General features: G+C 38.6%; 1 protein-coding gene across 1 annotated transcript in view; it reads left to right on the plus strand.

Moving 5' to 3' along the window:
- TNFAIP8L3 (TNF alpha induced protein 8 like 3) overlaps positions 1-11,971 on the plus strand; it is a 34,898-nt gene extending 22,927 nt beyond the window's left edge. The window contains exon 2 of the mRNA XM_074234681.1: positions 4,867-11,971. Within this exon, the coding sequence (XP_074090782.1) occupies positions 4,867-5,429 (563 nt within the window). The 3' untranslated portion in view covers positions 5,430-11,971. The remainder of the gene's footprint in view (positions 1-4,866) is intronic.
- Positions 11,972-15,604: the final 3,633 nt, after the last annotated feature.

Here is a 15,604-nt window from a genome sequence, read left to right on the forward strand (position 1 = left end):
AGCACTTATCTTGTAATGATCCTCTCCATCTCTACCCCCCACATTTATACTTGGGGGCTTCAGTATATAAATGGATGTCCCCTTGAACACTTTACCTTCATACTTCACCAGCCTCTTCAGTCAGACCTATTCACTCCCCTATAATCACCCAATGAGATGGTCTTACTCTAGATTCAATCACTCATTCATCATTCATTCATTACTCTTATACCTCTGTGACCCAGAACTCTGAAAATCCTTTCTCTCATTATAACTTCGTAACACACTCTCTGTCTCTCTGTCTATGTCTCTGTTTGGTTCTCTCTCTCTCTCTCTCTCTCTCTCTCTCTCTCTCTCTCTCTCTCTCTCTCTCCCCCCCCTTCTTCTAGTCTTCAAAAAAACTATACTTTGACTTCACAGAAAACCTTTAGAGAAAGGGTTCTTACTTTTATTTTTTTGTGTCATGGAACCCTTTGACATTTTAGTGAAGTCTATGAATCCCTTATCTGATAATGTTTTTAAAAACCAGGTATACTGAAATGCAGTTATCAAATTAAAAAAAAAACAAGTTCACAGGCCCCAAGCATGCTTTATTATCTCTACTCTAAATCTTCTCTTTCTTCCCAACTGAGCCCAGATCCTATATCTAATTCACCAATATATTGTTTTCTGTCTTTGCCATCTTATCCTTATTCACTCCTTGTCCAATCTTAACCAAGTAAACCATTTGCTTTCTGCCCTCCAATTTATTAGTTACTGAACAATGCTGGTTCAATATATATTGATATTATCTCAAATCCAGTTTTCATAGCTAGATGGCAAATTTAGTGATGTTTGTCCTTCACTCTTTTTTTTTTAGGTTTTTTGCAAGGCAAATGGGGTTAAGTGACTTGCTCAAAGCCACACAGCTAGGTAATTATTAAATGTCTGAGGCTGGATTTGAACCCAGGTACTCCTGACTCCAGGGCCGGTGTTCTATCCACTGCACCACCTAGCCGCCCCTGTCCTTCATTCTTGAAGAAGATCACAACATCAGGGAGGTGATGCCATGACAAGCATATGAATTGGATTTGAGTTAGGGAAGGAGTGCTGTGCTAAGTCACCAGCTTAACTTTCTCCTCCAGAGCCATCTGGGTCCAGAGGCCAGATATGAATCAAGATGACTGGAGATGGCCATGGATATAAGACAGTCAGGGTTAAGTGACTTGCCCAAGGTCACACATCTAGTAAATGTCAAGTGTCTGAGACCAGATTTGAATTCCCATCCTTCTGACTCCAAGATCAGTGCTCGATTCACTGTGCCACATAACTGCCTGGACAAATTCAGTAAACATGGAAAAACAACTTAGTCTCCCTAAGCCTCAATTTTCCCAACTATAAAATAAAATGGAGACAGTATTTGTTCTAACTTCCTTACAGAGTCATTGTGAGGAAAGTACTACAAAATTAACAAAGTATAAATGTGAGCTATTATTATTTGCTATATTCCCCAGGTCAAATTGCTAGTCAGCCAGGAATGGAAGCTAGATCTCCTGGCTCCTCATCTGATACTTAAAAAAAAAAAAAATTTTAAGTTTTTTTTTTTGCAAGACAATGGGGTTAGAATGACTTGCCCAAGGCCACACAGCTAGGTGTCTGAGTGTCAGACTAAGTGTCTGAGGCCAGATTTGAACTCAGGTACTTCTGACTCCAGGGCCAGTGCTCTATCCATTGCACCACCTAGCCTCCTCTAATACTTTATCCATATATCATGCTGTCTACTTCTCCCTCCACCTTCCTTGCCCACTCCAAAAGCATCAAGGATAATGAATAATTCCTGAAGCTGGTTCTCATTTATCAATGCAGTTTTCTTGTATTTTCTAATACTTAGAAAAGTCATTGTGGGAGTCAATTGCATCCCCATTCCAGAGATTTCAGAACAGCAAAATTGATAAACTCTTCAGAAAGAAGATTTCATGACTGAGGAGGGATTGTGGCTCTGAGTGTTTGAGAGGAAGTATATACTGATAAGGGTACTGATGGATTTGTGTTTGAGTTGTACTTGAGTGTTTATTGAGTCTATGTCTGGAAGCCTGGACAGGCACTCATCTGGGTGAGTCAGAAGACCTAAGGAAGGGATAAATGAGGAAGAAAGATCTGTAGTCTGAACAGAGACAGCTCCAGAGGTACAAAGAACAACTTGTGGAGTGGAGAGGAGAGAGGGGAGGGGTAGAGGAAGAGAACAATCAGTTTTTAGGCAGAGCTGTAGTTAATGAGAATTAATTTTATAGAAATTTAGTATAACTGAAATCTATGTCCTAGTGATTTTGAGTTAATTAATATACAGAATTAGGCAATCAAATGTCACAATTAACTTCAAACTGAGAATTCAAGGACAAACCTAGTCCAGGAATAGAACTGGAACAGGCTGGGTTAAGGTACCCAAGTATAAATATATGTCCCTCAGGTGTTGTGTTCTCTCACCTACACAAAATAACCTAAGGAGAATGAATTTTTTTCCCCTCCACAAACAAGAGTGGCTGAGGTAGGACAGGAAGACCTTAGAGGCAATGCAAGATAGTCTCTTCTCCAGCAGACTTCAAGGGAAGGGCACACAAAGGGCAGACAGAACCAAGTTAGAAAATCAATAATTAGGTGTGGAAGACAGCTAGCTAGATCTTGAATGATAGTAAAAGACACATCGTGACTTGCCTGCTTAAATACAAAGGTAGCAAACTTCAGAGTGAGGGTTAGAGGGATGGAGCCCGTGATCAAGGGGCATAATGGGAGGACCAATGTTAAATGAAATTTCTGGAGACAGTACACTAGGAAATTTAACATCTAGGTCACTCAGGTGGTGTCCTAAAATCTAATTAGCTTCATACTCATGACCTAAGATGCAGACAGAGCTCTGGAGCCTAAATGTTTGGAAGAGACAGAGGTACAAAGGAACGTGTTATAAATTGAATCATAGGAAGCCAGCTGCTTGATGATGTAGGAATGAATGAAAATGGATGCCAGACTGTGAGCAGTTTTGTTTTTAAAGTGGAAGAACAGTTTTTAAACTTTAAAAATGTAGTGAAAGTGATCATGAAAGAGCACAAACAGGAGATTTTTAAACACCCTCATTCAAATAGTCAGGTGGTGATTTGGCAAGTAGTCATGGAGCCAACAAAATAGTCACACTGAAGCTAACGAAACCCCTTCTTCTCCTTCTGTCTTCCCCCATGTGGAACAGAAGTGGGAAGCAGTAAAAAAGCAGAGCTAAAATACTTACCTTCCTCTTTTTAGACATTAATAGCAAGTAAAGATAGACATAATTGACATTGTAGAAATGTGATCAAAGACAAAAAAATGGGACGCTGTCTCCAGAACACAGGTTTATTGCCAAATAAGAGTAGCAGAGCAGATATAATACTGGACTTAGCATTAGTTGGATCTTAGTTCTAATCCCACCTTGGGCACTTAAAAATTGTGTGACCCTGAGCAAGTTGCTTGACTTTTCTGAGACTTGACTGTAAAATGAGGAGGTTGGACTTGATGACCTATAAAGCCCTTTCTAAGTCTAATCTGATATTTTGATAGGAAGGAAAGACTACAGTATACCATGGTGATACTGTAAAAATCTTATTTGAATAAAAGAGTAAAAGTTAGAAACCACAAGGTTTAGTCAAAAGAGCTGGGAGTCAAGAGACCTGGATTCTCTCCCCACCATGACCACTGTGTAACCTTGAGCCAGTCACCTCTCTGGACCTCAAGTTTCCTCACTTGTAAAATTAATTCCTCCTTTAACTGCCACTTCTGCACATCTACTCTCTAATGTACTGAACTACAAAACTTCATTCTTCTCTTATTTCTTTCTACTTTGTGTCAATAGTTATATGTACATGTATCATCTCTCCCCAAAAAAGGTTAAGTTCTTTAAAGACCAGGATTGTACCTTCCTCATCTTTGCTTCTCTACAGCTCTTTATCTTCATAGGCTCTCAGCAAATATTTGAGTCCAATTAAATTGAAAATTGATTTTCAAACAGGGACTCTGAAAGCATTGCAAGATCCCAAAATACCTTCTGAATTACCAAGAACAAATTGATTCATGTTCAATAACAATAATACTTGATGATAAGGACATGATATTACCCTAATCCTCATAAGTGATTTTCAGTGATTTAGATACTCCTGATCACCGGAAGGACTCAAGCATTTATTAAGCACATACTGTGTCCAGGTACTATTAGAGGCCAATGACCAGATTCTAAATCATTGAAAATTTAAAATTCAGTCAACAAATATTTACTGAATATTTGTTTGTATCCAGCTCTGGACACATATCCAGATTCTGGATACATAAAAGTAGTAAAGAAATGATCCCTGCATCTAAAGGTTTAATCTATGTAGAGAAATAAGGATAAAATAGTTGAACAATTATGTATCAAACTCAAAAATATTGTGAGCTCAACTGAAGGTCATGGAACTTCATTATATGTTGGAGAAACCCAGAAAGGTTTAGGTGGAGGAGGTAGGATGTGAGCTGAACCTTAAAGGTTAGCAGTTGGGTAGGCAGAGGGGAAAGAATATTCCAAGTATGATTGGAGTGAAAAGCAGTATGAGCAAAGTTTGGGAAGCTCAGAGAGATAGCATATGTGAGGGACAGTGAAAAGACTGGATTGACTGGAGACTAGAATTTGCTTGGGAAGTATTAAGTAATAAAGGGAGGGATTTTTATTTTTTAAGAAACATCCTAACCCACCAACCTTCACTATATCAAAGTAGCATTATTGCTGGAAACAAAAAGTTGGGTTAGTGTGTGTGTATGTATATAATAATAATTATTATTATAATTATAATAATAATTATTATTATTGTAGAGACATCTTAGTCTAATTTAATTTTTTCTTTTTCTTTGTAGGCCCTGACTTATTTAGCTCAAAGAACCTTGCCCTTCAAGCACAAAAGAAAATACTGAGCAAATTAGCTAGTAAAACCGTGGCCAATATGCTTATTGATGACACCAGCAGTGAGATCTTTGATGAACTCTACAAAGTCACCAAAGAACACACTCACAACAAGAAAGAAGCCCACAAGATCATGAAAGACTTAATTAAAGTGGCTATCAAAATTGGAATCCTCTACCGAAACAATCAGTTCAACCAAGAAGAGATGGAGATCGTAGAGAAACTCAGAAAGAAGCTAAATCAGACAGCTATGACCATCGTGAGCTTCTATGAGGTAGAGTATACTTTTGATAAGAATGTGCTTTCCCAGCTCCTGAATGAGTGTAAAGATTTGGTGCATGAGCTGGTAGGGAGGCACCTGACTGCCAGGACCCATGGACGCATCAACCATGTTTTCAATAGCTTTGCAGATGTGGAATTCCTCTCTGCCCTCTACAGCCTGGATGGAGAGTGCCGACCCAACCTCAAAAAGATCTGTGATGGAGTCAACAAATTGCTGGAAGAAAAAATTCTTTGAATTTTTTTTCCTCTCCATTTCCTCTTTCTTGATTTAAAATGACAGTCACTGAGTGTCTTTGATGAGAAACAGCAGCAACAATAACAATGAAACAAAAAGTATATCAATTTTCTGTCTCATTCATCTAGCAAATGCTAGCTTCTTTTTGAGTCTAGATGTACTCCCAGAGCTCCCTGATAGTGGATTTTTAATGTATGTCTGTTTGTTTGCAAGTGCTTGACTTAAATGGCATCCTAGAAACTTGTTAAGGATAGCTGATAGCATATCTCAAGCAGGGCAACTACTCTGCTGAACTGCAACAAAATTAAGGGAGATCACCAAGTCAGCTTTTCTGGGTATGTGAGAAGTGATTAGTTCAGAAGAAAAAGAGGGAAAGAGCAACAGAATACACACAATTGGCTTTTAAATGTCTTCCAGGTGTGAAAATTTTTTAAAATAATAATAACTTAGACATTTAAGGAAAGATAGCTTCCCAATACAGGAACATATATTCCCCCCACTCCAATCCCCTAAGCAACATGAGATAATATATAGGTCAAAGGCTTGCTATGAAAAGTAAATATACTTTCATTACTTGGGAGGGAGGGAGAGGATCATGAAGAGAGTTTTCCTATTTTAGATGTTACAGTATACTCCATGGGGACAGTTTCTTGGGCATATTTCAGTCATGTCTAATGAGAGATAATGTCCCTTCTGTAGTTGCCCCTGAGAGATTCATATACACATCTCATATCCTGTTTGTGGATAATCAACTATGATTCAAAGAAACTCAACCTAACCCAGGCTTATACCCAATAAGGGTTCAAATTAACACATAGGTGAAAATGAAGCCAAGGAATCCTTTTCCTTCATTCTTGACCTTCCCAAGTTTCACAGCACTTTTTTTTTGGTCTATGAAACTGAACAGCCCTTTGAACAAAGGAGGAGTTTGCGATTATGATTCAGAAATGAAAACCACCTGTCACGAGATGCTTCCCTATAATAAGAACAGTGGAAATGACAGGAGAGAAATCCAGATGTCAAAACACATGCCCCACTCTCTATTCCCTGGAACAAGAAAGATTGTACTGTCTCAGATCATGGTCCAAACTGGCCCTGTAGTTTGTCTCGGATAGCCATACCCATGCATGGATGGATGACTTGTGGGAGGTTATGGTTGCAACATCAGCCAAAACAGCAATGGCCCAGATGCCAACTTGTCAGACTTGAATTGCTTCCATTGTTAAAGTCTATTAAACACTTCAATGAAAAACAGCCTTGTGCAGGTGTTGATTTTTTTTTTAACCAAGAGAGATTTTCTGTCTCTAGAATATCATATTTAAAAACTGAAATGGAGTGGAGAGGGGCAGAGGAAATGGAATAGTTGATGAATGCTTTTTGCCCCCAGGTTCTCAAGAATTGGCCTGGCCTTTAATCACAAAGGAGGAATTGGGGCACAGGTCTTGCTGCCTGCACAGGTGTTTCAAGTTGCTAACAAGAGAGCAAAGAGGTCAATGAAGTCCAACCACCCTGGCATCCGTGGAAGCTGCAGGGAACAGGCTTCTAGCCTTTCCCATTGCACCTGCTTACAATTCCTGCCTCAATAATGATCTGATAGCTGGGACTGTCCCATTTGAATGTCTGACTTTAAAAATGCCACACAACTAGTTCAATGACCCTGAGCAAATAACAGTGTCTCTGGACCACAAGTTTATTATCTTTAAACTGAGGAGACTGAACTAAAAGTCTCTTCTGGCTCTTAAACATTCCATTACTAACAGCATTCTGTACACCATTCTTCACTGAAAGACATTTAAAAAGAGGCTAGTCCATGCTTTAAAAAACAGTACTACCTGTATCCAAGTGTTTATTCATTACTTAAAACAATGAGAATTAGCAAAGTCAAATCTCAGTTTAGTAACTCCACTTTCAGTTTTTATTTAGCAATAGGGTCAGACTATCTTAAATCACAGAACTGACTATTTCCTTTCTTCATATGCTTCTTATTCTTTTTATAATGATAAAACTCAAAACCAAGAAGGAAATGAAGAATTTTTTTTTTGTTTGGAAATGAAATTTCTTTGGTGTAGGAACTCCTTCCATTCATTTGTTGCTGAGTTATTACAGTCATATTCAATTCTTCAGGACCCCTTTGTGAGGTTTTTCTTGGCAAAGTTACTGGAGTTTTACCAATTCCTTCTCTAGCTCATTTACAAATGAGGAACTGGGGAAAGTAGGCCTTAGTGACTTGCCCAGGGTCATACAACTAGCAAGTGCCTGATTCTAAGCCTACTATTCTATCTACTCTGCACCTAACTGCTGCCCCCCATTTCCCTGAGCATTTTTTAAGTTCAGTTGTACCTAGATCTTGGAAGGGCTCTGGGAGGCTATGTAGTTCAGTTTGACTCATTTTACAGATAAGGAAATGGAGATCCAGGAAGTTAAGTGATTTGTCTAACATCACTAACAATTTCAAAGGCCAGAATTGAACTTATATCCTTTCATACAGAAGCATAACCACTACTTTCCTCTATACATTCTTCCTCATCTTAGAGAATTACCTAGAGAGAATAAATGAATTGTCTGTTACATGTTAAGAAACATGGCTTAAAAACCAGATCTCACTGGTTCCAAGGCTAGCTGTCTGTCCACTATTCCACACATTCTCTCAGAAGAATTCTTTCTTACATAGAAAGTCAAGAGAACTTACATTTAAATTGACTCCACCTACATGGAGTTTCCTTCTGGAGGCTTTTAACAACCTAATCTTTTACTCACCGGTCAGAAAACCAAACTTAGTTGACAAGATTCTTTCTTTTAAGAGAGAGGAGGGAACCATTCACAAGTCATTATTAGGGACCAGTTGGTATTCTCCTGTCCCTGAGAATTCACCTTTGGGCACATGTAAGAATACCAGAGTCCTGTATGTTGAAAATCATTACCTATCCTAAGACCCTGGAGTGATTTGAATGAATGTATACATCACTACTTCTGCCTGGGGATATCTGGCTCTTCACCAATTATGAAAATTCACATTTCTAAAGCAGATATGTCAAATTCAGGCAGCAGCAATAAGACCCAACAGAATCAGATTAAAATGCAATTGGGAAATGTCTGACAAAATGAATAAAAATATAATATAAGTAACATTAATTTGTGGTTTTCTAAGTCAATTTGCAGCTTGCAAGGATCCATTTCTATTTGTCTGACATCACTGCTTTAAGTCAATTTATTGTAATAGAAAGAAAACTGACCTTCCAGAAGTCCTGGGTTCAGGTGATGGCTCAAAGAAATATTACTAATAATTCAGATCTAAGAGAGTTCTTAATCTTTTTTCAACTCATCAGAATAATTTTTAAATGCATAAAATAAATAGGATACAGAAGAAATCACTTATATTAAAAATATTTATCAAAATACTTAAAAATACAACAAACAATAACCCCACTAGGTTAAGATCTGATAATCCAGGATCTTGGATCAGGGACCTAAAACCATGAATTTTAAGGGAGGAACTTTAAAGTTCAAAATGCAGTATGAAAAATGTGGAATCAAGAAATAAGATGAAGTACAGCAGGATAATTTCCTAAAAAAAGCCTACAACTGTTTAATATCTAAGCAGCAGCCATGAATCCATCAGTCCACTAAGCATCAGAACCTGGAAGAACACTGGATCAGCAAATGAACTTGAAATGGTCTAGTCTAAAGGAAATTTCCACTGATTTGGTGGCATTTGGGATGAATTTGGTGCAACTATTAAGATAATAAAAACAACAACATGATTACATTTATACAAAGTTATTATCCTTTCCCTAATCAACTGAATATTTCATTGTTAAATGGAATCCAATTACAGATAAACAGCCTCTGTCTCTGTCTTCATTTTGGAAGAAAAGGCAGTCTTTTACATTTTTTGTTTTAGGTACATCCATTCATCACTGATTTGAGTCAAATTTGTGTTAAAAGCATGAGAAGAGATTAACAGTATATTTTGAAAAATATTTTCTTATCCTAAGAAACAGGCCATTCTTATGATTTCTGACCCTGCCAACACTACAAGAATCCATAAGTCTTCTACCTATATAAACCCCTATCAGAAAAATAAAATGGTCTTTCAATAAAATTGGCTTTATATAGAATATGAGAATTCTGACTATCCCCCAAAATGTATTCTTCCAAACACCATTTTGAGATGACATAGTATCTTTTTATACATTCATGACTTTTTTCATTTGTTACGGAAGTCATCATCAATATTATGGACTTAAGTTTCATATTCTGAATATAAGTTTGCGGTAGCCCTGGGTTAGAAGACATAGTAAATTATGTTCCATCATCATGTATGAACAATGAGCTTTTGCCTTCTCCCACTTGGAAAATGAATCCATCCTGTTATCCTTCTTGTGTCTTTTCCTTGTTTGCCACCTCCCCATTCATCTGTAGCTCTACTTCTCTGGGGCCTCTATAGAAGATGAAGGCTACACTCTTACATTTAGTCACCCTTTGGGGGATAGCACTAAGATCTCTGACCAGTCCAATAGGTCACTTAAACAGATGCTTTTCCTAAACTAAATTCAATACTGCATGTCCAGACAATTTTACCAATAGGTATCCCAGGCTTTTGCTTACACAGGTGGACTGGCTTTAAACTGGAGCTCCCTGGGATCTCTGGCTCAGGTTAGCTGTTTGGTAACCTGGAAATGGCTCTGGCACTTCCCCAAACTAAATAAAACAGTTGCCTGGGACACAATATATAGTTTTGCAGTTGCTGGAGAATTTTTCCATTTCTCATCTTTCAAATACTAAATTAACTATTTAGATACCCATTAAGATTAATGGATTGCTTTGGTAAAACTGGCTAAATATATCGTTGGATTCCCTAGAACCTATAATAAACAGTTATGTCCAACTCCAGGGTACATAAAAATTTAGCTCCCCAAGCACATTTTATACACAATGCCCCAGCCCCTATATTATACTTCCAAGTTTTATGTAGTGGCACTCTGCTTGGCAGTGGAAAAAAGATACCCTCCCCTTCCCCACACTTCTTCAGAAAAATCACCCAGACCTTTTTCTAAAGGAGCTTGCATTCCATCAGGAGAAGACACTATGGAACCTGGCCTCATAAAGGTATTTTATACTTTTTGCTATAAGTAAACTATGCACTGGTATCCAGGGGGAGAGGAAGGTCATGCATTGCAGGTTACAGATTATTGAGGTCTTCCATTGGCTTGAATCAGTGGAAGAAGGAAGGCATACCTGAGAGGGCTAGTGGAGATTAGAAGAGAAGGACAAGTTGGAGATGTACATGGGGTATATTTCAGGGCCCAAGGGTCTCCTGGAATAGGGGCTGGATTTCCTTGGGGGATAAGGAGTGGGGAGAAATGAAAGGGTTACTCTTAGCCAAATGCTTTCCAAAGAGAACGGCAGCAAAGCTCTCCATCATCCAAGGAACAAATAGTAGGTGGAGATGAGATGTCCTGAGAAAAGGTAGTTTGAGTATCAGTTCCTTAGAGGGGGAAGGGCAGGGTACTGAGAAGAACAACAGAAATGGAAAGTTCCCATATATGAGAGTATGGGTTGAAGTGCAAGACTGAACCAGGGGCCGAACATAAGAAAAAATGCACAAGGACTGATAAGTAACAGCAACCAGGATATAGATAGAATGACAGATGGAGGAAGCGTGAACTTCCATGGAGAAGTTGCTAAATGCTGGTATTATACACAGGGTCTAAAAGTAGCAGTGAAGGGCAAGGAATATTCTCTCCACCCTGATCTATAAAATCAGAAATATGAAGAAGTCACATTCAGTACTGCAAAGAGTGATCAGGGATTTACTGAGAGGAGCCAGTTTTCTGAATCAGAGATGATACAATCAAGATGTTTAGGATAAAAGGAAATGTAAAAGTAGAACTGGAGGTCCAGAAGCGACAAAGGAAGAGAGTAACAGAGCCAGAAAGTATCTTGAGATAAAGCACTAGATGAGGATGAAGATTTGGTAAGTGGTATTACTTAACCAAGAGAAATCCTAAGTTTTAGAGGATGGATTTCCCCACACTTCCCCATCATCTATACTCCTTCATTAAACAATTTGCCCCAGGGGGGATAGAACTCCTAGTTATAATACTTCCATGGAAATAGAGAATTATTGGGAATAATGGCTATCCTCAGTGCCCTTTACAGACCCCCTTCCAGAGCCAGAGGAAGGAGTGACAAGTCTCAGGATTCATCCCCATTTTTGTTTCTCTGGCAAAGATGACCTGGCTTCAGGGTGCTGGGGCCATGGGAGTAGGATGTTGCCCTTGGTCAGGGTCAGGAAATGCCATTCTATCATCCTAGTCAGGGAGATTTGTTACTCTGCATCCTCACACCTCAGAAATGTTCCACTTTCCCTTACGTGGGACTAACACTGAGCTCTAGTTCAGGTTAGCCAGCTGTTCGATGACCTGGAAATAGTTGGGAGTTTTACCAAACAGAACAAAACAGTTACCTAGGACACAAACAGCACCCTTTTTCATCTGTGTGCACAAATATCAAAAATGGTCTCTCTCTTACACACACACACACACACACACACACACAAATACATCCCTTATCATACAAATGAATGTTTAGAAAATTAGTTTAAGAGATGTTAAGGATAAATCTTGTGTTCCTACTAGCTACTGGACCTAAGGAACATATACCTGCCTTATCACTTATTCTTGCCCAGTTATTTGACTGAAACTAGCCTTACTGATCTTAAAGTGTCATGGACCCCTTTGTCAGTCTGATGAAGCCTATTGATTTCTTCCCAGAATAATATTTTTAAATACATAAAATAGTGAAAATTAAAAAGGAAACCAATTATATTCAAATGCAGTTATCAAAAATGCTAAAAAAAATTTAAATCCCTATTGCATTCTTTTAGACGAACAGCAGTAAAGAAGGGTCCTTAAATTCCCTCTGTTCTGCGTCTTGATTTTCTTCAACTAGAGTCATTTCCTGGTCTTCCTTAATGCTAGGGCCTTCCCCCTGAGGTCATCTCCAATTGATCCTATACATATTTTGCATGTTGTCTCCCCCATTAAGTCATGAATGCTGAGAAGGCAGCATTTTCTTCCCTCCCCCATGCCCTGTGTACTTAGTATAATGCTGGCACATCACTGGCATTTAGTAAAATTCTTGTTGATAACTTGACAAATTCCTCTATTTCCTAGGACTGGTTAGAACCTTTGCTATCTCCCCCAATACCATAAATTCAACTCCACATTTATTAAGCACCTATAATATGGATAGCCCAGTGATAGGCTATAGATATGATGCAAACTGAGAAGATTAGTCCCTCCAGCCTGAAGAAGAAGATGGGAGCTGAAGGGAGAAGTACCCAGAGTGATGGGAAATAGCCATGTGTGCAGCCTCTAGCTCCCAAAAGAACTTCCACTGTGATTAGTTATAGCTGCTAATCCTAAAACTGGTGCACTTAGAATTCAGGCTCTCAGATCTGCCAGTCATCTAGGAGTCAGCTACCTAGACAGAGCTGCTCTCCTGAAGTTCACCTACTTGGCAACTTCACCTCCCAGTGAAAGGGCCAAGTCACACAGGAAACCTAGGGATGACTGTGAATGAGTGAGGACAGTCACTCAACTTGTCTGCTCTCAGTTTACCCTGCAATTAGATTACCTTAGTGTGTCTAGATACCTTAAAATCACCAGCCCTAATAATAATAGCATTTGTATAGTGCTTACTACACATCAAGTACTGGATTAAGTACTGTATAAGGATTATTTTATTTGTTCCTCACAATAACCCTGGGAGATAGGAGCTACAGACTAGAAAACTGAGGTAAACAGTTTAAGTGACTTGCCCTGGGTCACACTTGGGGCCACATTTGAACTAGGATCTTCCTGACTTACAGCCCAGTGCTCTATCCACTGTCAGCCTGACTAGCATAGGGTACAAAAATCAGAGCTGATACAGTCCATCTCACAAGAAGTTTACAATTCAAGAGAGAGAGTACAGCACTAAAAAAAGAAACACAAGATAGAATAAGAAAGAGCATAAGAGAAATCCAGAGGTTCTTCAGTGGAAAAAGAAAATGGGTAGGATTTTCAAATCATGTGATTTATCATCCAGAAAAAAAAAATTACACAAATTCTCAGGATTGACTTTTAGGGATTTGACACATTCTGTGACTTTGGGTCTGATTCTCTGCCACCATTATTTTTTTTTTTAGATTTTGCAAGGCAATGGGGTTAAGTGGCTTGCCCAAGGCCACACAGCTAGGTAATTATTAAGTGTCTGAAACTGGATTTGAACCCAGGTACTCCTGACTCCAGGGCCAGTGCCACTGTGCCACCTAGTCGCCCCAATGCCACCTAGCCGCCCCTCTGCCACCAATATTAACTTTACTCTCATCCCCATGGGAAAAAAAAAGGATTGGGGGCCACAGGGTAAGGGCATGATGCTGATAAAAGTAGAAATATTAATAGAAATAGATTATAGAAATAGAAGATACGGAGATCTAGTTATATGTGAGAGAGAGAGAGGATATTATTAGGACATAGATATCTCCAATCCCGAATCTTCCATATCTCATGAGACAATTTAATGAGTTACTTTGGCCACTGATATTCATCATGTGGTGTTCATCTCTTTGTTGATGAGATGTTTACTCTCAGCTAGTCAATTCTTAGATAACAGTCTACTGCCTGGCCAGTTCTGAAAGCCTTTTCAGCTTGATAAGATCTGCCAGAACTTGTGCAACATAGTGGTTGAAATATGGAATGTGAATTTTGGATTTGAATCTGACCTCAAGTACTTCCTAGATAGCTAAGCTTGGGGAAGTCAATTAAGCATTCTAAGACTGTTCCCTCATCAATAAAATGGTAATAATACTTGCATGATATCTCACAGTGTTGTTATGTAAGGAACATGCCTTGTAAACCATAAAAGTATCACATAAATGTGATTATTATTGTTATAATCACTAGTTTTAATTGTTATTTTTCTGGCTCATGTTTTGGTTTTTAATAGTGAAGATATATTAATAACATTGGCTTGGCTCATCTTGGACCCACCGGGGACATTCAGTTAGGTACCATAGTGATAGAGTGCTAGACTTGGAGTCAGCAAGATCTAAGTTCAAACCTTGCCTCAGACTTAGTAGCTGTCTTGTTCTAGGCTAGTACCTATCTTTCAACCTCAATTTCTTTCACAGGAAATAGGATAATAGGATGATAATAATAGTATTTCACAAAGAAGTGATTGCTCTACAAATTTTAAAGAATCATATGAATGTTAATTATTATTGTTGTCTCTAAGCCCTCTCAGCACTAAGCCCCTTATAAGCACTCTTCACTAAGTTTTCAGCAGATTTTTTAAGAACTTGCAATTGAATTTGGTTTTATTACTTCCCAAATTTGACTTTATTACTATACTCACTAGCTGTGTAACCCTGGGCAAGTTATTTAATCTCTATTTGCAAGTTTCCTCATTTTTAAAATGGGGATAATTAAATAGCACCTTCTGTGAGATAATAATTGTAAAGCACATAGTAAAAAAAACAAAAAAAAGTACAGTGCCTAGCATATAGTAAATGCTATTTCTATTATTTATTATTATTGATTATATTATTTCTTTTGATAGTAATAATAAAAAGAAATAACAATGGCCATCTCTCAAGGTCTGCCCCCCACCTAAACTCATATTACCAATTAGTCAAGTTCCTGCCTTGTACACAGTTCCTAGAATATGTCCAGTGTCAATCTTGCTTTTCCTTCACTGCTCTCCTGAGGCCCCATGAAATCAGCTCATTTCTTTACTCCAAAATTAGTTGCCTTTTTCTTGGCTCCACCCTCTCTAAGTCGGGTCCCCCATTCTACTAGCTTGGCCCAGGAGCCCCATCGGCACTCCTCCCAGCAGCGAGCACCACCACTGACTCCCATCGTTCATTGAGGGCTCAGTCCCTATTCTGGCCAGTACATCCAGGAAGGGAGGGATTGACCCAATTCCTTTAAGGTCTTTTTGGCATGCATCCTCTTGGCATATGCCTCCTACATAATGGTAATAATAGCTAGCATTTATACAGCACTTTAAAGTTTGCAAAGACATTGATCATCTCCTCTGGACCACACAACGATTCTGGGAAGGAGCAGGCACTATTGTCATTTCTTTTACCAATGAGTAAACTGAGGACCAGAGAAGTTAAGAGACTG

Source organism: Macrotis lagotis, chromosome 4, assembly GCF_037893015.1.
Source record: "Macrotis lagotis isolate mMagLag1 chromosome 4, bilby.v1.9.chrom.fasta, whole genome shotgun sequence".
Classification (NCBI taxonomy): domain Eukaryota; kingdom Metazoa; phylum Chordata; class Mammalia; order Peramelemorphia; family Peramelidae; genus Macrotis; species Macrotis lagotis.